This window comes from Necator americanus, chromosome I, assembly GCF_031761385.1.
Source record: "Necator americanus strain Aroian chromosome I, whole genome shotgun sequence".
NCBI lineage: Eukaryota > Metazoa > Nematoda > Chromadorea > Rhabditida > Ancylostomatidae > Necator > Necator americanus.
In genome coordinates this window covers 10715354-10738125 of record NC_087371.1, presented here as the reverse complement: position 1 = coordinate 10738125, position 22772 = coordinate 10715354, and the positions used below count along the sequence as shown (strand labels likewise).

General features: G+C 39.4%; 2 protein-coding genes across 5 annotated transcripts; one reads left to right on the top strand and one right to left on the bottom strand.

Annotated features, from left to right (window-relative positions):
• Positions 1–363: 363 nt before the first annotated feature.
• Positions 364–9555, top strand: RB195_005112 (uncharacterized protein; the record flags this gene model as incomplete). Of its 3 annotated transcripts, XM_064177412.1 has the most annotated exons (27): positions 364–490; positions 794–883; positions 1171–1281; positions 1343–1454; positions 1542–1602; positions 2237–2315; positions 2411–2547; positions 2858–2942; positions 3034–3167; positions 3546–3665; positions 3722–3868; positions 3944–4075; positions 4648–4757; positions 4813–4872; positions 6566–6580; positions 7091–7247; positions 7319–7395; positions 7459–7564; positions 7619–7738; positions 7799–7942; positions 8379–8505; positions 8564–8682; positions 8778–8870; positions 8973–9096; positions 9150–9247; positions 9302–9447; positions 9510–9555. In XM_064177412.1, 27 exons carry the CDS (start codon positions 364–366, stop codon positions 9553–9555), a joined length of 2877 nt encoding a protein of 958 aa, XP_064034535.1. The 3 variants fall into 3 exon arrangements, with proteins under 3 accessions (XP_064034535.1, XP_064034537.1, XP_064034536.1); XM_064177411.1 differs by lacking the exons at positions 6566–6580; positions 7091–7247; positions 7319–7395; ... (8 more) ...; positions 9302–9447; positions 9510–9555 and having other exon boundaries at positions 4813–5023; XM_064177410.1 differs by lacking the exons at positions 364–490; positions 794–883; positions 1171–1281; ... (10 more) ...; positions 4813–4872; positions 6566–6580 and having other exon boundaries at positions 7056–7247.
• A 1309-nt stretch (positions 9556–10864) lies between these two features.
• RB195_005111 (uncharacterized protein) lies at positions 10865–16594 on the bottom strand (the record flags this gene model as incomplete). 2 transcript variants are annotated; one of them, XM_064177408.1, is made up of 10 exons in its annotated part: positions 10865–10879; positions 10936–10999; positions 11067–11219; positions 11277–11344; positions 12418–12524; positions 12946–13023; positions 13544–13646; positions 13815–13918; positions 16174–16260; positions 16477–16594. In XM_064177408.1, the coding sequence occupies 10 exons, from the start codon at positions 16592–16594 to the stop codon at positions 10865–10867; spliced, it is 897 nt and encodes a 298-aa protein (XP_064034533.1). The 2 variants fall into 2 exon arrangements, with proteins under 2 accessions (XP_064034533.1, XP_064034534.1); XM_064177409.1 differs by lacking the exon at positions 12946–13023.
• Between the last annotated feature and the right edge of the window lie 6178 nt (positions 16595–22772).

The window sequence follows — 22772 nt, the reverse complement described above, 5'->3', positions numbered from 1 at the left end:
CACATTTTTATGTATGCACCACCATCTGAAGCTCATTATGGACATGTTTTGTATTCTAATTAATGTGTAGGTGATGTAACTGCTTGTTCGAAACCCTGTCATTGGTAATCCAGCGACTTTCACACCTCCATCTGATTTTTGTCTTCTATATGTTCTGTTCTTATTTTGGAGAACTATATGTTTTTTTTTGTTATTGATTGTTATTGTTTCGTGTGTACTCCGAAAAGGATTGTTATTATTACACTTTATTTCAACTACTGAACGAATGTATCAGCTTATGATGACATTCTTTTCAGGCGCGTTCTTCGTGTTCTGGGTATGACCTAGACGACCGGTAATACGAGGTAGTATTTGATGGTTCGCATGACTTCACGTGTACTTTGCTTTGTGCTTATTGCCATCGTCTGTATCCCGCTATTTTTGATTTTAAATCACTCCGACCATGGCAGTACGATTAGCAACTATCTGCAAGGAAACGGGCATACAGAAGGTACACTTTGTTTGACATTTAGGGAAAAGTAGAGATAGTTTGTTTATATCTCGCCATATATCTTTCGTTATTTGACCCAACACTCGCTGTTCACTGTCTGCATTCACGCCCAGATGACAGGAATTTCTTTTGTTCCTTGACTGTTATTTGCTGTTAGATTGACAACGATTACATGAAGACATCGAACCTAGCACTTCCTGTTCTAGAAGAAGAAGTTATCTCGTTTCCATGCACCTAACCTTTTTGGATTGATCATAGCCAATCAAATGTTTTGATATTGCTTTATCTTATTATATTATTCAGATGAAAAGAATGAAAAATCCTATGGTGTTATTATGGATGCAGGTTCCACCGGCACGAGACTTTTCCTCTACACTTGGACTAGTCGATCAGGTACAGTCCTCTTTAGGGTTTTGTGCAACATTATTTTTGAATGATCACTCTCAATTTTCTGTATTTTTTCTTCTACAATAATTTCACTTCTACTTCTATTAGTTCCTTTCATTTTTGTCAAGCAAAGTGCAGTTTTTTTATTTGCTACTTGCTTTGTATTTCTGGATTTCTTCTTTTTTTTCTTCGAAGTGTACCAAACTTTCCTGTGAAACTTGCCGATTTGTCCTATCTCGTGGTCCACAGACTGTCTGAATTTTAATTTCTTTTTGTATGTTGATTGCTTATAGATAAGGAGCTTATCAATATAACTCCTGCTCTCGATCACCTAAATAATCCTGTTGTTAAAAAGGTCTATCCGGGACTGAGCTCATTTCAAGATCGCCCTCACAAAGCAGCTGGTGAATGGACTACTTATTAACGTTTTTATTCAAAAAATATCGTCTAAATGTTGTATTTCAGAATACGTTAAACCACTGTTGGACTACGCATCACAGTTTATACCACACGATAAGTTACCATTTACACCATTGTTCCTGCTGGCAACAGCTGGAATGCGGCTTGTTCCCGAGAAGTGAGTATATCTCCCCTCTCATTCTAGTGTGCAAATTATTTCTTCATCACACTGCCTGCCTTTTTCTCGTAATTCTTGATGTTCTAGGGAACAAAATGCTATTCTTAACGATCTTCACACTAAGCTTCCTCAAATGACTTCAATGCAGGTAGGCGTGGAAGGCTCAAATTGTTTTTTGTTTTTATTTACACAAATTGATGTATGCAAAAACTGAGATCTGTGGATGAAGTCATTAATACTTGGCAGCGATTGGGACAGGGATTAACTAGTTCTTACTAAGAAACTAAGAACTTCTTAGTTTTCTTGGTAGTCCACCCAAGTTTGGGATTGGCTACTACGGGTGTATTGCTATATTGCTTTGTGTGTTCGCAATATTGTGAGAACTTCGTAGGATACGGCAATGCGTGTGATTATGGTATTTAGCAGACTAGCCACTTTTCTTGAAGAAATGAAAATTGGGGAAATCATCCATTGCTAGTATTTTTTTCCAACTTGTGTGAAGACAGCCTTTCATGGGTGTCATAAGGACCCACTAGACTGTTTTCTGCTAGGGTTTGATTGCAATTGTCATTTTCCGGTACGCTTAAAAACACTAGAAAATGACAGGGATTAACTAGTTTATTCTCTCAAGATAGTCGTGATATGAGGGACCTATGTTTTCTTTTCTTGTATTGAGGATTTGAGGATTTCATTTTACCCATTATCCTTCTTTATTGTCGTTTGATTGCAGTTCTTGCTTTGTACAGAAAGCATCATTCGTTTTATTATTTTCTGCTTTTCAGGTAATGAAAGAGCACATACGAGTGATTGAAGGCAAATGGGAAGGAATATACAGTTGGGTAGCGGTCAACTATATTTTAGGTTGTGCAGTTTCCTCTTATTTCAACTTTTTCCCGCATTTGTGCTACTTTTTTATCTTAAAGATATTCAACCTTCAATTGTATTGTCCTCTTAAGATAAGTTCAAAGCCGTGAATGCTTCTATTTCTTCGCGTCCTGAAACAGTGGGTATGATTGACATGGGTGGAGCTAGTATGCAAATCGCATTTGAAATGGACCCTAAAGACGAGTTCAGGAGCGAGAATGTAGAACACGTTCGTTTTTTGTTTATGGTGTTTTTGTTTTAACAGTGATAGAATCATCCCACATACATTTACACTCCATATTCGGGTCAGGACGACCTGATGCCAGGTGCAGTTGCGTAAGCGACTGCGCTGGAAATGGTTATCAGTTATGATCGAGGTGGGTCCCTTGCTAATTCCACTCATCTCCTCGTGGAACTAGCGATAGTTCTACCTCTATTATAACCTCTAGTTCCGCAGTCTCTTCGAGGACAGCTGCTTACGCAACTGCATCAGGCTTCAGGCCATTTTTACCCGACTACATTTCATCAAATGTGTTTAGGTCAATCTAGGTTGTCGTGATGATGATGATAGTTACAAATACAAGCTCTTTGTTACTACATTTCTAGGATATGGTGTGAACGAAGGTTTGTTTCACGTCATCTTATCTTTTGATGTTTCCAGTATTTGTTAACTCAGCGCCTGTTGTGGCGTACTTCCTGCATAGTTGTGGTTAAGGTTTACGAAGGTACGAACAAGAGCTGAGCGATCGATTGCTACACACCAAAGAATCATACGTTCGGGATGAATGTATGCCGGTGAACCTTCAAAAAGTCATCAATAGAAGCGACGGGACTATGTTTGTTAGAAAGGTATTTGCTTAACATTATTTTTGATTCGCTTTCATCTATGTTTTTCACTTTTTAAAATTCATATCATTTATTCATCAACTGTTCTCTTATGGAAATTGTGTATATAACGAGGCAAGAAGTAATCATAGCCCTCAACTCTCTTCGCTATAAACTTTCTGCTAAAGATTGCTTGAAGTAATCGTCGCTGCTTTTCGTAGCTCTACTATGGTTTGGAAGTTTAATTCGTATTATTTGTAAGGTTACTTTACCATAATACTCAACTGCTTTTCAATTATCGCAGATTTCGTACACGTCTAGCATGATTATCCTATTATATACGTCGACAACTAGTCGTTCCTGTCGTTCTTTTTCGTCGTTTACTATTGTGATTATTTGTAGGGTATAGGAGACTGGGACGGATGTGTAAAACAATTGGCTGAGTTACTTCACAAACCTTCAGTCCATCCAAAGCATATCTGCGAGCCCAAATGCTTCTTTGGATCCGTGGCGGCTCCACTGGTACGCAGCCGAGCAAATCTTTTTCTTCCTAAAAAAATTCTTCTCCTTTGTAATAGGTCTCCCTGTCGAAAATGAGGATATATGGGTTTTCTGAGTACTGGTATTCTCTAGACGAAGTACTATCACTTGGGGGCCAGTACAGTCACTCAGTGATCGCCGAAAAGTCGAAGCAGTACTGCTCGCAGCGATGGTCGCAGATTCAGGTTTTTATGTAATTTCTCACATAATAAGTGTGCTGATTAAAAATAACTTTGGAAGAAACAAACTTTGTGTTTGAGACTGCAGCGCGACGGAAACTTTATCCAAAATCCAACGAGGACCGGTTGAAGAGTCAGTGCTTCAAATCTGCGTGGATAACGGCAATTCTTCACGATGGGTTCGAAGTAGATCGGGAACACAATAATTTTCAGGTGTCTATCATGAACTAGTATTTATCCTTGTTTTCTGCCTATCATTTCAGTTGTTTAAATTCAAGATCCTTACTAGTGTTCACTAGAGCGTCAGAGTGTTTTTTGACATGTATTTTTCTTCAAACGAAATGGCAGTCTATTTTCAAAATCTTCGAGACTGTTCAGAGATTTGTATCGATCCTGTCATAGAATCCGGATTTTTGGCGAGATCACTATCTTTGACTCGTTGGACAAGATCTGCGCGAAGTGCATTCTGTTGAACAGACCATTCGTGAAGTTTTGTTTGCACCATAGTTGTTGACCACAACCCAAGAAATGTCCGGAATTGGAGAGCGCCAAAAGTGCGGAAATCTTGAGACAAGGATAGATAGGGTGGATGAAATTAGTAACAGTGAAATGACATACTTTAACATGAGCATGCCTAAACTCCTTCCCTCTTCCTAATTCAAATAAGGAGTTGTGAAAATTGGAAATATTCGATGAACTGACACGCTTGGGAATCCTAGCCAATATTAGGTTTGAACCGCATGATGGCAATGTAAAGAAAAAAGAAACAAACTTATCTTTTCCAGACTGCATTTACAATAGCAGGACAGGAAGTTCAGTGGGCGCTAGGAGCAATGATCTACCATATGCGATATTTCCCTCTCAGAAACAGTGCCACTAACCTGGTCGTTAACAAGTAAGCGATCTCTTTACGTTTCATTACAATGAATGTTTCCTTTTATTTTCTGTAGGCATCCGCACGACACATCGTTACCATCATCATTTTCCTTATGGTTGCTCATGTTTGCGATGTTGGCATTAGTCGCATTGTTCGCATTTGTGACCCTCAAGGAGGATTTGTCCAGCAGCCTAAGGCGGAATAAATCTATGTGGAGTTATATGATGCTCAATACAAGTGATTCGTCGAGTCTTTCCTCCTTTCGTTCGGTTAGTTATGCGTAACATGAGTGACCATGGAAACCCTCGTTTTAGGTTATCTACTTTTGTTTTTCTTTTGAACTGTTCTTCACCTTAGGGACGGTTGTCTAGGATCATGTTTCCTATATATTTGTCCGTGTTTTTGTATCATGGACCATAGCGTTCTAAATAATAAGTGGCAGTTCAGTCGTTTCCATTGTTAACTGAATTATCGCGATTTCTTCCGATTTCACATTCCACCGTCACTGAATCAGATCATTCATATAATCTCCTTTCCAATCAACGAAAAGGAGATGCATGCTTGCTCGCTTTTTGCCTAATTAAAGAGTTAACTGATGGACACTGTTCATCACAGAAGCTTCACACACATCACAGAAGCAGAGCTACCTCTCTTATTTCATTCCGTTTGTACGTAACATATTTCTTTCGACGGTATATAACGTGAAGTTGGCTAACAAATGAGCTATGCTCTCTTCTCTAAGTTAAATCATGTCATATTCACGTTCTCAATCTTCATCTATATCGAACTCTTTTTTGGACATTAGTCTTTTTGGAAATGTCAAGAGTAATTCTCGAATCAATAACGTTCTTGTTTTTGTTATTATCAATAGAAGCATATAATTAATGTTACATTAATTTATTGAGAATCCTGCATTATTATGTACTTGTATAAGGGCCCTTTTGAGGTAGAGCGTTCATTGTATCAGTGTGTGATTGTAACTGTGCCTATGTCAACTAGATTGCTTTCAAGTGCAGTAGATTTTCAGTGGTGATACGGGTATAACTGTGATATGTTATTCCTTAATTGTTTGTTAAATAAGAGTCAATAAATGGCTTGATGTCAATTTTTTAATGGTAGATTGACTCGTATTCATCGTTAATACTCGTTGTCTCCTTTCAGCTACAGGGCAACTGTACTAGTTCTTATTGGTTAAGTACTAACAGTACCAGTTCTCTTCCGTAATCTTATGCTTGGAGTATTGCGATTTTTGTGCAAAATTTCATTGTATTTGAACGATTCTTTTCAGTAATTCTAGTAGAAAATAATTTCATGTAAGAAATGAGGTATCTGTATTGCATAAGGAGGTTAGTGCTCTTGATTTCTCCGAATTTGGAGCGATGTGCGTACTTCTCAATATTTCCATTTCTTGGCGCCGTTCGAGAATTTAAGAACATTCTCGATGGTTAGGTTCATAAAGGGGCACGTTGACCCACGTCCAAACATGTTAGTTCAATCAAAATCCGAGTCTACGATAAACAGTCTTTGGTACCGTGTTAGCTCTATTAGCTGTTAAATATTACGGGTTAAACTGCCCGCAAACCGCTGAACTCGCTTGATCGATCGATGATCACCAAGTGCCGCCACCGCTTCTGCAGACTCAACGGGCAGCCCTATACTTTCAACACAATATAAATATAATAAGCATATACATATAATATAACAAACAACAAAACAAGTGTTTACAGAAGTTCTTTACTTCAGAATAAGGCCTTCTGAATTACGGTCCGCATTGCGGCTCGGCGTGTGTACCGTATTTTGCCAACTGTTTGACTGCTGAACAACAGCTGGGAACGGAATTGGTTTGTGCAGTATCATATACTAGGTGGCCGTATGATTCGGAATCGCCATACTCAAGTTGTTTTTATTTTCCTTGTGTGGCTCGTGGGTTTGTACAAAAAGTACGATCTCGTCTTTGCAAATGTGTTTTCGTTTGATTCACAGTCATTTCACAAAATAAACTGTCCGTGGAGTTTGTTTTTATTGAAATCTTAATCAAGCATAATGTGAAATCAACGGCAGAAGAAAATGCAGAACATTTTTTTAAAATATAATGCCGTGTTTAACCTTAAAACAAGCATTGTTTCTGTGCGAGAACTTACCTGGCCGCCGTCTTCACATTTTTATTGTCTCTTATTATTATTCGTACTCTGTCTTATTTTATCTCACCTACATCAAATTCATGAAAAGCATAAAACTACATTTTGCGAAGTCGGCATCACATGTGATTTTGAACAGTACTTCTCTGCTATAACATTGTCAGTAAAGTTACCTCTAATGTCAGTTAAACATAAAAATGAATCCCAATGTAGGATGACGATCTATTTGATTGTGGACGGACACCTGAACATCTTGTCTAAGCCGGAGAACACAGACGAAAAGGAGAAAAGAAATTCTATCTATGTTTCAATTGTCAAGGAATTTCTTGATGAGATGGCAAGCCGGCAACCAGACCTTGAAATTGAAGTTGTGAGTTCCGAGATTTTAGTTTTTGTTCTTTCAAACTTTAATTGTAATCGTCAAAAATTGATACTTTGCAGTACTGGGGCAATACTAGTTGTGTCCGGTCGAAGATTTCGAGCGATCAAATTATGTCTTCTCTGGAAGATGCTATTTCGTACGTTTTAAAATACTTTTGGTTTGTTAGGTTAGTGTTTAGGAGTCATAATCAGCATTGCAGAAAAAATAAGGGGAATCTCCATCTTGGACACCTATTTGACGAAATTCGTCCAAATATGAACCGTGATGATGCAGTGGTACTACTTACTGATGGTTCGGTTTTCAAGGTACTCCAATATTTTTTCGAAAAGCAGCTTTCAACGCTTCAAACAAGCACTCAGGCTGATATTACATCTTATCCGCGTGGTTTGATGTTCTCCATCGTCGTGGATATTGGACCAACTGATTCGGATCAAATGGCTGAACTAAACGAGCTTTCAGCAACTTGCAATAGTGAAACTGTAGGGATTTGTTGGAATTTTCCCTGTTCTGTTGTGTATTTGGAATTTGCACAAGTTTAGCAGTCTGAGGGCAACCCAAAAAACTGGGTTTTACGATATTCTGAATACAGTGGTGTGAACGCTTTGGTTGCGGAATTGATGAATAGCCTGTTGGAGCCAGATTTCACCACTTTATACATTGGAAATCTTTCAGCGTCGATAAAGGTGACTATTACATCCTATGACATTACATTGAGAGTAGAGGTAATCTTTTGATCCTGAAAGGCAGATCCATCTTAAAAATTTCGGACGTTCCGGATTTTTACTTCTACTTCGGTTTACATTATAGTGACGGTATAGTAGGGTCAAAACGATGTAAAGGATGGTGCAATTGCGTAAGCGGCTGCGCTCGAAGTGGTGCGGTGGAGCGTAGATGTAATGGTAGGGTAGGGGCCTTTGCTAGCATTCTTCGCACTTCGCCACTGCGAGCGCAGCCGCTTACGCATTTCCACTCAGCTTCAAGTCATTTTGATCCGACCATCCCCACCCCAAACCATGGTGGGATTTATGAAATCGTTCTGTATATGGAGATCTAAAGTTCGTATCTTGCATACCTTAACTCTCACAGTTAATGAAAATTATCTTGATAGAATTTTTGCAGCTTCACCCATCCACCGAAAAACATCTCCCCGAGAGCATAGAAGTAATTGGATTTGTTCGATCAGCTAATATGGTGAATATCCCTGTTGATGGAGTGCAGTTCATCACGCCATATCCTCATTCACAGCGTAAGAAGTTGCGAGTTTGTTTGGTATTCAGTTTTATTTTACAAAAAAAAAATCTCAGGCAAAATGAGTGCTGAGAACCGTCCTCCAGAAAATGAGGATTCATTGGATTTTGTTTGCACCGACGAACAAGATAGCGAGGATCTTCTTGGGATATTAGGTCCTGCACTGATTGAAGCGGTAAGATATCATAACAAGTTCCCCATTAATTTGCGATGGGCTCAGAATAAGGGCTCTTTCCATTCAAGTAAATAGATATAAATAAAAAGTTTAAGGAGAGCGTGGCCTTGGTGCTCATCAATGAAGGGGACTACGGATGCATCACTTCTGAGAAAGTAGGAGATAACTTCTGCTTAATATTGAATAAGGTCAGCGCCAGTGTCTCCGCTCGATTGATTGCTATTTTCTCTGAAATTTGGAAATTCTCAGTCGAAGCCCAGTCAGAAATCCAGATTTTCCTAACATTCCAGCTCCCAGAAGACCTGCCGGATTTTATTCCGAATTTTTCAACTCTAGAATCTGGTCCAGACGAGCAAGCAGGACCTTTACATTTCACTACATTACAAGGCACAGCCCCCAGTTATAACCCCGTTGGTTAGTCTCAATGAGCACAAGTGGTTAGTTAGGTTTCGCTGTTCTCGTTTCAGTTCAATCATGGGTTACCGAACATGGGTTCAACATGGACTTCCAAAAAATGTTCAGATTGTTAAGGAAGCTACCTGACAGGCCGCATTTATTCTATCAGGTAATTGTACTGTTGAACTGAAGAGTTTCCTAATTGAATCCAACATTATTCCAGGAGGTAAACCGATTCCGTAAGTATGCTTTAGCTATCGGAATGGATCATGTACTGCATGAAGCAGCAAAAATTATTCGGGAGGAGATTGTTCAGCTGAATGCCACAGCCCAAACACATGGCGCATACGTGGCGACAGCATTTGAAAAGTACCAGTTGGAAAATATTCTAGAAGCTTCCTAGTTTTGTAATCTTCTCACAATTATTCCAGAGAAAATCCAAGGTCCATCCCGGAAATAGTTCAATGGGGTGCATAAGTACTGCCGGTAAACGAGCATCACACTGGGACACAAGTTTCTTTCTCTATATCTTCAATGTTTTCACTTGTTGCAATTTACTGCAACAGTCCACTCGGAAGATTTTGATACGTGGTACTAAGAGAATAGTAATGATATAAATAGTACTGTCTTTTATCACCTTGCAAGTGTCTATTCATGATATTTTATCCGTTTGGTTGATATTGGGAGCGAAAATAGAGTTGGCTAGGAATGATTCTTCCTCGCAAACACATGTGGTCAGCACCGGATGTGTTGAACCATCCGAATGCATTTCTTCTCCTGATTGAACATATTCGGTGACGGCTGTCGCATCGCTCGCTCTTCTTTTTTTTAACACTTTCTCTCTTCTCCCTCTGCCTTAGTCATAGACACTTGGCTGTAACTATTTCGCATCCAGCTATAAGTGCCTAAAATTTATCTGACCTAAAAACTTCACATAGAGCTATGGTTGACGTGAACGGCTGCGTCAACCATAACTCTATGTGAAGTTTGAATGTGAAGAATCTTCAGAATTTCTTTCTTCTGTTGGCAAGATTTAATGGCTGTGTTATATTGTCTCTTTTGATCTTCATCATTTGTTTCTTATTTGGCATCATTGTGATAGAGATAGTCGATCTCCATTGGTCTCCGTTGAAATTTAGCCTCAATTTCTGATATCTTATTTTCGTTCAAGGTTATTATTCCGTTAAAAAATTACATACCAATGAATATGTTGCTTCCTCGACTGTCTGAATTAACTGCTTAGTATCACGTTCGTTTAGATGCTAGTGCACAGGTGAGATATACAAACAGGAGATAAGGAGGGATGGCCATGATCAGTGGTGAAATAAAAAACAACACACTTCTCTGAAGCTTGACATTCATATTCATCAAAAAAATTTATAAAATCTCTCTAATCTGATGTATCAGCCGATTAAACGTGTTTATCTGCATTTGTCTTATCGGTCAATGCATGTTTTTGATTAGCGTGCAGACAAACTGATTTTCTTTCGACCAAAGGAACAACAGATGATTACAGTGGAACAACAATTGTAGGATTACATTTCTGTTTACTCATGACACTCACTTAACAACATTAGATAAACTTATCAATAAATCTTACATTTGTTGTCTGAAGAAAAATAATGACTGTTTTGACATGTTTCATAAAGGAGCAGAGGAAGGATTTTGTGCAAAGAAAAATATCGGACAATTATACGCTACAGAAAGCTAGATTTGTAATATAAGATGGCTTAGCACATGGCTACACGTTGTGGGGAAACTTCAGCGATAACTTCTCGACTCGAATTCACCAGTTTCTTGGCTTCAAAGAAAAAAGAATGCAATTAATTCTAAATGATTACGAAAGCGTTACCCAACCTGCTGCCCCTGTTGAGGGTACTGCAGAACGGCAGTGTTGTCGACATACTGATATGGTCTCTCACTGTAAAAATAGCTTGTTTTAAATCAATTTTTTGCCGCCTTCAATACATATTAAATTTCTAATTCACCCATTTTTTCTCTGCTCAGAATTATATTGTGGAACCGAAAACACAGGTGGATTGAAGCTTGGAAGAGCTTCTAATGGTCCGCTTCGTGCCATTCTGCTAATAATGTAGTCGCGGAATACCTCTGCGGTCATTTCACTACCGTACGACGGTGCCCTACTATTTGCTTTGCTCAAATTAGAAGGTTCTCTAGAGCGTTTAGGACATACTCACAAGCCATCAACTCCGGTCACATTCTCACCGCTTTGTGGAACCAACGAATTGTCTGTATTTGCAGCTACCTGAAAAAGGGCCGATTTGGCTTGATCCGAAGGAAAGTAATTTATTAGAACAAAATTCTTCATTTATTTTCAGTTGCACTGGAAATAAATGAAAAAGAGGATGTAGTTTGTGTATATTTTCAAGGCAAAAGATAAAGACGTCAGTACTTATTTTTGCCCCAGCGAGAATCAGAGTAAAGGCAGCGTCTCGAAATCTCGAAATATCTCGAAAGTGGCGATGTTGGTGTCTCTGTGGCCAGGTAGCACAGTCAAGGGTGCGTGGCTCCCCTCAATTCCCTTTTCCATTTCCTGAAAAAGGCGGTGGGAACCGCTTTAGTTCCCACGAGGTGCATTAAAACGCGCCACCCTTGTACATGCTACTGTTTCCTCAGTAGCCTATTCACTCGTTTTATTTGAATAGGCTGTTGAGGAGATCCCATTGATTTTTGATTGGTTGCTCGCGATGCGGTGTGTATTCACGAACCTCGTAAGAACCAACGCCGTTCTTCAGGACGATTAAGAGGAAAGCCATATTGTTTATATTCGCAATAAAAAGTAAAAGTCACTGGCTTATCAGTCCACTCGGGAAGCAACGCGCTCTACTGTAATTCGTACCAGTTAGGGTTTTGGAACGCGGGTTTGCCTATAAAATGACTTGTGAGCCAGCCAGTGATCACGACAGTGTCCTTCCAGATGAGTCTGGTATCAATTTATCAACCCCGGAGGGGTGAAAGGTTTGGGAGACACTATGGCGGTTTCCAACCATCGGCCATGTGGCTACAGCGGACTTCTAACCGACTGCGCTACACCCGCCCCTATATTCGCAATCTGCACCTTAAACTCTATGTTTATTCTCAGAGACCCCAACATCTTCAGTTTTGTGATAGCTGCCTTTGATTCAAGACAAGGCGCAGAAGAAGTAAATGTTAAGTGGAGGAAGCGCGTAAGTTGCGGAAAGCATCACGCTCACTTGCGCAGAGATATGTACCGAAATCGTATGATCTAATCGAAGGAAATCTTTTAATGATCAAACCGATGAAGAAAACTGCTTCAAATGATTCTGAGTCATAAGCACTTTACAATGATTGACCGACCGGGGACATGGAAGCAGCAACATCCGAATGTCCAGCATCCGAAGGCGATGGGGGCTGCACAACTGGCGATTCCGAAGGATCACGAACGATGTGATTTAGGTAAGCAGCTAAATGAAAAAAGGAACTGTTAACTGTCCTTCAGCAAAACGAAACAACAGATGTTCTTAAACACCACTAGTAAAAGGATCAAAAGGAATCGAAGGGACTCAAAGTGGACCAGATGCATCTTTTTTTCCTATACTAATGAGTTTAGAAAGATGGTTTTCTCAATTTTCAAAATAAGTTTATAACATCGTCGTAAACCGCAATGAATTATAAGTTAGAGGAAAGATTCTAAAAAGCCAGGATCCATCTCTTTCATTACATGAAGGCAGAGTCCCACTTGTTTTAAAGTAAGAAAGTAAAGCCTAGGGCAAGATGAACGCAGTAAGAGAAGTTACGGATCATAACAGTGTTGTTTTTAGAAGATGAAAGAGTGGAGGAAGCTGAAGTTCACCGAAAGGTGAGCCACTTCAGAACTTGTCTCACCCTCTTCAATCTGTGAGCCACAGAAAGGACAAAGTTGGTACTGAGGACGTTGCTGGGAAATCTCGTACATACAATCTCCTGAAAAACGTATTTTCAGAGATTTTTCCAGTGTTTTACGTGTATTTTTGGGGAAACCTCTTTGTGAATATTTAAAATATGCCAAAATCTGATGCAAAAACGAGCTGGGACTCTGCGTTAAACTACGAGGAAACGAATACTCCTTTTTGGTGTTCGAATGTCAAAACCTCTTCCCTCTCTCTCATCAGAGTTTCAAGATATTGGCATATTGGTATTTCGAAATTCCCAAATAATGGAAAATTGCGTAGATGGAATCTTTGCGTAAGTACGCAAATTTCATTGTGCTTTCTTAGTGATTAGGACATGCAATCCAGGAATATTTCATAGCTTAATACAAATAGTTGAACAGTACTGAAATGTCATATAGTTTTCTGAGGTCCTTACAAAGTATTCTTTGGCAATTTTGCTATATTTACGCTACATCTCCATTCCCCAAAAACCTAATTATGACTCTAATCTGAAACTGTTACAATAACACAGACAGTTTGCGGAACCAATCAAAAATGAGCAAAAAGAAAACCTCCGTCAATGAGGGACATCTTGCACTCAGCATCATCTTCACCTTCACGAGGTAGTTCATTATTATAAGCCTTCACCTCTGCATCAATATAATAAAGACCTCTCTGAAATAAGTGGATAACTGTCGATAACTATTTGTGAGAAGCTTCAACACTTTACCAGACGCCTGGTACTCATTATTCATACTCTTACAGATTTCCCTTGGTTTGGAACCAGTGAAGACCTACACCTGAAGAGAACCGCCACAAAAACAGTTCACTAGGAATACTTACTTGAACAATGCTGACTAGCGATCCGGAAGGAACTTCTGACGACACAATAGCTGAGCCGTTCAATTCCGACTCGTGACCGAACACGAATGCAGTGTGTTCGAAACCTGCAGAGAACTTTTTTTTATTGTAAAATTATATATATTCGTACTTACGCCGCAATGACGCGCATTCACAGTCATCTGCGAATGGTTGAAAACCGTGCCGCTGACTACGAGCGGACTTGAGGCAGACGCGTCGCTGTTATCCGGGCAAATATAAACATAAAATAATCGAAAAGTGGATCCCAGTACCACTTGACAGTAATTTTTAATACGAGTTCTGTTATGCATGACAGAATTGTTCTAAATATCCTTATTTCCTCTTATTGTTGACCTTGTTTTTTTACCTGAAAAGTTGACGTTTAGAAGCTATGATACGCCTTTTCTTCCTGGGACTCAGATAAAACCTGGGTGTTCTAGAAGTCCTAACTAGAGGTATATAAGAATGCCGCATCTCTGTTGTGCCACCGTTGCGATGCAAATGGATAGACGTCATCTCCGAGTAGTCGTCTACGAGTGGAAGCAACGCCGTACGGCAGGTCAAGCAGTCGCCAACTTCAACGAGGGGACCACCACCCAAACTACCCTCAGCAATTTGTTCCACCGCATCGACGAGGAAAGCTTCTCTTTCGACCACTTGCCACACTCGAGACATCCGTATCGAACTCGCTGGGAATGCTGTGGTAGAGCTGCTACTCAACAACTAGACGTTCGCTGCTAAAGTTTACTCATGGGAGTTTCAGCGGTCACAGCGAACGAGACGTCCCCCGTTCACCTTCTCCACTACAACGCGCACTCGCATGTCGCTCCGGCTACTCACCGCCAACTTGAGCTTTAGGGTTGGAAAACGCTCCTCCAACCTCTTTATTCCCCAGACCTCACTCCGCCAGACTAGCAATTGTTCCTCAAACACAGCATGCCACGAATCTGAAGTGGTGCGAATTTCAGGTGGAGTATCCGTACACGGACGGGGTCGTAGATTATGGGGCGGGTAGTTCCGCTCATCTCTCCCTGCATCACTGCAAACAGCCGCCTCCAGAATGCTGTTTTGAACGACGCCATCTATTGCAACGCTCCACCCCCTGCGCCGCCTCCGCCCTGCGATTCGTCGAAAATCAATTCTGACTGTCCCGATTGGCAGTAAGGGACGCTACGCGTGCAAGAGGGGCGCGCTGCAATAGAAGGCATCGTACAAAACAGCATTCAGGGGCGGCTGCTTGCAGTGATTCCGGGAGAGATGGGCGGAACCACCCCGGTCTCCATAATCTACGACCCCGTAAACGGATATTCCACCTGAAATCCGTACCACCTCAGACTGGTATGCTGCCTTTAAGCATTTCTTGAGATCTTGAGATTTCTTAAAATCCGCTGTAGGGTTCTTTTTTGATCTCATCCCCTCAGTGTCTGGTCCAAGGGATAAACATTAAGAGTGAGTACATCGACAGATAATCATTAATTTGTAATTAAGAAATCATTAAATTATAAAGAGTATGCATGTGTAAAAAAAAAATAGGTTTTCATTATATAGAACGTAGTTGTGAGGATCTTTTTCTTTCTGTTTTTCCATTTCTGAGGACATTCCTTGATCCACAACTTAATTCTATGTTGTTGTTTCTAGTCGTCCAGAAACGCGCGTGGTGCATGTCATGTCACCCGCACGCACTATTAGGAGGGTCCCAGTGCATCGTGGATCCGGCAAGCAGCCAGAAGAAGTCAATCACGGTTCCTTCGATATTTAGATGTCGTAGGTTTGGGAAATTCCCTAAGAAGAAGCGTGCACCCTTACTTTTTTTAAATTGGCTCCTAAGAGCACGAAAAGAATGGTCCTTCTCCCAAACGGTGTTTTTAGCTCAACCAATGAGACAACAACATTCCTACACTGGCTTTTTTTAGTGTTGGCCTTGCGAATTATTACTGAATCCGTTATAGACTACATTTTAGTGAGCAGGATTTATTACTTCTTACTTAATGTATATAGAATTGTGTAGGTAGATATGAGGTGGTTATAGCTCAGTCGGTAAGAGGTGTCAGCAAGATCGATCTGAGGCTCGGAACCGCCCTGGTGCCAACCAATCCCCTCACCTCTCCGGAGTCGAAAAATTAGTACCAGACTTCTCTGCGAGGACAAAAACATTCACTTGGGACATCGGTTAGCCCCGACAAGTCATTGCATAGGGTAAATAAGCGTTCGTAGGCCTCAAATGATTCTGAATTGATGTGAACGCGGTGGCGCATCCCATGCATATTGATTAAATGCCAGATCCCTTATTCTTAATCCATTTTTACTTTTAGATATTACTCGATATTTAGAAAATAATTACCAGATTCATGCAGATATCTCCAAACAAGATAGTTGAGCTCATTGCTTGTGAATGACATCGTCACGGCGAAATGTCTGGGTCCGATCACTGAAAAAGTGGAAAATTCTCAGAATCGGCAGAAGACACAAACAAAGAGGACCTCGTTATCGGAAAAAAGCGGTAACCGTTCGGTGCGGAGCGAAAACAATTAGTGACTCAGTGGCGCTCCACACTTGTTGAAACGCGATCATTGCTGTCAACTTAAGTTAGGACAGGTAATGGTCCTGTCATAAATCAATAAATTCGATCGTGTGCACACATTACCATAAACAGAGAAGTACTTGTCAATGTTGACAGCGATCCAATTCTTTTCAGGACCCAATAAAGTGGTCGATGTAGGAGGGTGCGAAGCAGAGACGAGAACGAGGCAACGACGAAGCATAATCACATTCGATTTGAAATAAACGTATGTACATGGTCATAGTCTGATCAGTTCGAGGTTTTTAGCAAGCTATCGGTTGTTCTCGTATGTTTATTGATCTGAATTCCTAAGAACTACTGGAAGCTTCTATGATGGCCGGATATTTAAACAAAATTTGAGGAAATTGAAGGAAGATTGATAAGCCGGGCGCTCGTCTAAAAAGAAAAGCAATTAGCATGGTTTCTACAAAATATTTTTCTTTCAATTTTTTTTTCTCTTGAGTTCTCGAAGAAGAAGAACAACGCCTAAAAAATGCTTAGCTTATTTTAAGGATGAATGAGAATTTTTTGGACGTCTGTTGCATAAAAAATTGTCAGTGGAAATTATCGACATCATAATTCAGAGAGGGGATCTATTTTGAAGGAGGAATCTATTCTGAAGAAAACAAAAATATCACAATTTCATTATTAATACAGTAATGAGCGTCGAAACAATCGATTTTGGACAAATTCGGACAAAATCAGGGAGTACTAAGTATTTGGCTGAACTGTGATAAGACTGCGTTCAAATACATCTACATATTTATTTATTTACAACAAATCTGTGTCTATACTGGAAAACGAGGATCGAATAAAGAAAAAGGTTACAGACAGCGTTGCGTGATTCCAGACGCACCGCACTGCAATCATCGTTCGCAGATCAAGCGGCGTACATTGCGATCAACCTTTGCTGTAAAAAAAAACGGCGCAGAACTTGGTGTATCTGTATCCGGGTTTATCAGAATCCAGGAACTTCTGGACGAAGAAAAGTCTGCCACCTAATCATTGGGATTTTCAAAAAAAAAAAAAACCCAGTGGATCCGAGCGCCCACAAAAGGAGTGTTGCGGGTCACCAACAATCAGCTGCTTTCGATCTATGGCTACGCTCCGTTGAGGATCGATCAATCATCATAATTTGCTCGACTGTTATCCTGATCTCTGCTCTACCACACAACTTATGGATAACGGTATTAAGGCCTTTAGCCTTTTCTGCGTGTTGTATTGAAAAGGACAATGTCGTATTGTGGTCAGTTTATTGTAGATTCCAAAACTACGTTGCCGCATTGGATTTCCTACGGAAACACATATTTATTGATGGAAAATTTCTTGCCGCATTGGATTTCCTACGGAAACACATACTTATTGATCGAAAATTTCAACGAAAACATCTATAACAGAATTAGCCTTAAAATACTGCGCGTTAGTTACAAGAATGATTGTGGAATTCTCGGATACACCCTCATGTTACTGTAGCTGTATCTATCACGTTTTTTATTTACTGGAAATATTATTCAGCTAAAATTTCGTCTTTATTACAAGGAAAAAAGGACTGCTGCTATACATAGAATTCCGTCTGCGAAAAAAGACAACCACTGAAGCAACGAAGTTCATATCCGGTACAAAATTGTGCAAGAAAGGCACAAAAGATTCCCAGATGAATACAGACAAAAAAATAAATAGGGGATAAAAATTGAATTGCTTTCCAGTTTGGGGAAACGACGTTTATGCCATCCGCGTGTCGCGCTCGTTGCACACATAAGGAATAAGTGTTGCACTTTTCTAGAAATAACTTTTTAGATTTCCTTGAAATCTTCTGAGAGGGGGGGGGGGGAGAGTGGAACGTTATTTCACTTCAAAAAAGTTCTTGAATCACTTTTTAAAATCAATTGCAATTCTCAACCCTTTCAACCCCCAAGAATTCGGCAAGAGATTCACTGATTTCTTTTCCGTAGAATATTGTTCTACTTTTTGTATGGAATCCCTGGAACTAACACAAATAATCTTCTTTAAGAACTGTTACTTTATTTTTTAATCGACTTAATTGGAAGTTTGTCACTGCAGATTCCATACACGTTCTCTTTGACTCTCTCTAGCTGTATGTCTGCCTATCTGTCTATTTTTCTGTCATCGGGTCGCCATCCCTCCACCAATCCATGACTTCCAGTCACGCTTAGAAGTGTCTAACGGCGCCTGGTTTCTGTCCGGGTTCTTTCATCATCTTCCATTCGCTTTTCACGGCGGTGCCATCTGTGGTTGCGTCGCGCCACAAAGAAGAGCAAACCAGCTGCACCGTCTATCATTTCACGTCCCTAATTGCCGCTTTTACTTTGCAGTTATACTTCCGAATATATTGATTGATTCACATATCTTGAACGCTTACCGTTATGTAGTTGAACTGTTATAAACACGGATTAACCATGGACAAGGGTTCCAAACCCACTATCTTACTAAAATTAGTAGATCAATGAGTACTCGTTAGTGTAGTTATTGATACTCACCAAATTTACAACTCAAACTTCACTCACAGTAGTAGGAACAGTTCAATTGCTATGTTTACTGCCTCACAAAGTAGTAACATTCTCTTCTACCTTACTAAAGAGTTACAGAGGAAAACTACACTTTTTTTTGTTCTCCTATAAGATCCGCGCACAAAAGAGAAACTTAGGTGCTCATTTTGATATTTCATGATATATTGTCTATACTTATATACGTTTTATAGTCTTATTTTTTTTTGTTTTATAGTCTAGGAGAGGATTAGTTTTGAAAAAAGGATGGTAATTAGCTAAATGTGTTGTACATGTAATTTTTTTCTTGAAATTTAATTTTACTAATTACACAAGTGCCCAAAGTTTAATTACCCAAGTTTGAAGTACTTCCTCGATCATACGCTTCCATCACTCCAGAAATCAATGGAATTTAAATGAACTGTACTAGTCTGATAAACGCAGTGAAAAGTAAAGAACTAAAGCTGTCTGAAAGTTCGTTGCTTGGTTCATGAATGATCATCGAAGGAGACGAAATATTATTAGAAAAAAATCCTGAAAGGAACATTTATTGTATTATTATCAATATTTATTGTAGCATTATCAGTATACATTATCAGTACTATTATTTATCGTTTATTTATCGTTTTTTATCATTATTTTAACGTTTATTATTTAGCATATCTAACTCTACAGTTGTTGTAAACAAACATTTTCATAAATCAAAACAATTTTACATATGTACACTTCCACTAAAAAGGGTATTAGTGATAGAATAGAAGAGCAGCCTGTCATGCTCCCATTATAACTTCCCTCGTCTTGGCAAACATTCAATAATTAAGAAGAAAAGTCTCAATGAATTTTTAACTTCACAGAAACACCTCGGCTTCATCATCTTCAGAGCTATGCACTATAGAATCGGGATAATCTGTTGACTAAAAATTTAGTGAAATGAGAAATAGGCATGTTGTAGAGATATTAAATAAAATAAGTCAGAACTGATCTTTCGCATACATTATTGTTTCACCCTGCAAGTACTAACAGCGACTGAATCCAGTTCTTCATGAAATCACCTAGTTTTTGAACATCACAGCATTACTAAACAATTTTCCATAGAAATATATATATATTATATTAATTGACAATTTCAATGCAAACCTTAACAGAAATTCGCCTCGAAATTCTGTGCTTGAGTCCAATGTCGGGATATGGAAGGATATTTTTTGTAGATTTATGGAATTGTCGAGCATTTTTGAGCTCCCACTAAAATATTCGTTGATTTTCAATTCTTTGTCTCTTTTAGTTTCGGATCTCAAGTCGAATAGGTCAAAGATCTATCGAATTGCAATTAAATATGAATAGTAACGCAAAAACTAATGTAACCTATGTAACCATTAACTTATGTGAATTTTTTTTGTTTCAGACCACTGGATTTCTTGTCGGTTGAGATGAGGAATTTTCTATTCTTAAATAGAATTCCTGAAAAATGTTCTTTTACCGAACAATTGTTGATCTATCGAATCTGAAAGGAATTTATTATGAGAATTTGGGAAGTAACTCCATTCCTTTTACTTTTTCCAGTGACTCAAATTCGTTCCTTAGTTTACTTCCTAGTTTTATCCTTAGATCCTTAGATATTAGCCCAGGATCATATTGTAGAATCGGAATTTTGCGACGATTGGCCCGTTTTTCTTGTAGACTTACTAGATAATTCACTCCTATGGTTAAGATGTGGCGTGATGTTTTTCTCCCAAACATTTGCGAACGTTGAGTTTATGTGCTTCCGTGGCGCAATCGGCAGCGCGTTCGGCTGTTAACCGAAAGGTTGGTGGTTCGAGCCCACCCGGGAGCGAAATCTTTTGAATTTAAGTTGCATGTTGTGATTTGTCAAGCGTTTCTGCTGTCTTAATCGCCGTTATCTCGAAGTTTGAGTGTACTGGGTTTTTTTTTTGAAATAGCTGACTCCGAAAATGTGGAAATTATAATAAAGAAAAATTAACGTAAATCACATCGGCACAGTTTTTAAGTTTTTGCCTCGAAATAACAACAAGATTTTTTCCACTTACAAAAAAATCTCACTTCAAATACGGGTTTAGGAGAATGTTAACTGACCGCAGGAGGTCTCCTCTCTTCAGCGTTCTTTCTTCAAATTTTTATGTTGAAAAAAATATACAATTTGGAAATTTACACACCTGATGTCTCCTTAGTCGTGGGCTGATCGCTTTAAAGGCATCACCCCACGAATCTGAGGTGGTGCAGATTTTAGGTGGAGTATTCGTATACGGGATGGGAGACTACTGAGAGGGGGGTGATTCCGTCCATTTCTTCCTAATTGCCGTAAAAAACGGCCCGGAAGATACGGCTTCGGGCGTTCTGGCGCACTATTTTCTACAAGGAGTTCGATTGGAGTGCGCCAGTCTTGTGCGGCGCCGCATCTTCCAGGCCGTTTTTTACGGCAATTAGGAAGAAATGGACGCAATCACCCCCTTCTCCGTAGTCTCCCATCCCGTATAGGAATACTCCACCTGAAATCAGCACCACCTAAGATTCGTGGGGTGATGCCTTTAAAGTGGTAAGAATCCGTGTTGTGCTAAGGTTTTTTTTTTCGGGAACATAGTAGATTTTTATTTGAAAGGAGATAAAGCATGAGTTTTTTTCTTTTGGAATTGAAACATGGGCAATTTTTCGGTGTAGATAACAGCACGTGCTACCTATCGTGGTTCGCAAACAATCTTGGAAATTGTCCACTCTCGTTCTTTTGTTGCTCTCATTTTTTCAAATTTTAAAATATAAGTTTCTACTTTTTAATATGCGATAATGCATGTTTTCTTTAATGGGCTGCTGTAAAAGTTGTACTCTTTATCATTTACAGGAGACATTCATCAAGATATTTGCCTCCAGTTTTCAGAAACTCCGTTTTTTTCCTAACTATTTTGTCTCTGGAGCATTTACTCTATTTTTTTCAAGATTTTTTTCTTTTACCAGCTTTCCTTCAATGTACTTTGGACCATAGAGAAAAATAAGAGAGCATGAGTCTTACCGAAGCTCGAATAACTGATCTCTTTTACTGATGTGTAAACAATAAGTGCATATTTCTAGTAGAATAAATACGTACTTATCGCTCATAGAACAGTGAATTTTTCTAAGTTATTCAAAATGACTTTTACAACCGTACACGGCAATTCTCTAAGAAATGCATCCTCTCAAAAATGGGCGGAGTCAGAGTCGTCATCTTCATGATTAGGGTCTTCAAGGTCGAAATCCCTTTATTTGCTTGTAGAGTAAATAGTTTGGGATTTTATTTGATTTCGCATAAATCTTTCGGTATCGTACGATACGAGATACGTTAGCAGATAGTTAGAATTCACTAGCAACGTGCCGCTCGACAAAAGTGCATCTAGCGTTCATCGTTTGCATTCCGTCATCGGCGAAAGCGTAACCTTGAGCAGCGAGCTCAACGTTTCCATCTCTTCACCTATGTTATCACACTTATCGATAATACGATTATATCGCTTTTGTGCTTGCCGCCGCAACGTTCAACAGCGCTAATTCTGTGAGAGGTTCGATCAGAGTCCTTGCACTCATGGATCAGTAGATCAGTAGTGCTTCGTGTGTTTTGTGGACAACAGTAGCTCAACATACAACCTTAAGTTTCGTCTGACGGTTGAATCAATCCTGATACTATCCTGCTTGACCGTGCTCACCAAAGATGCAAAATACGCAAAATCCACCAATTCTTCATATTCTGCCAGTAGTGATGTTCATTTTCAATTATTTGCCCGAGTATGAAAATCCCTTTCCCTCATCCTTTTCCGAAGCCAGAATTTCCCTCAATCGCTTGATCTTCTGCTGGTAGAAAATCTGATATCTTATAAAGATGAAGAATTAAAGTCGGGA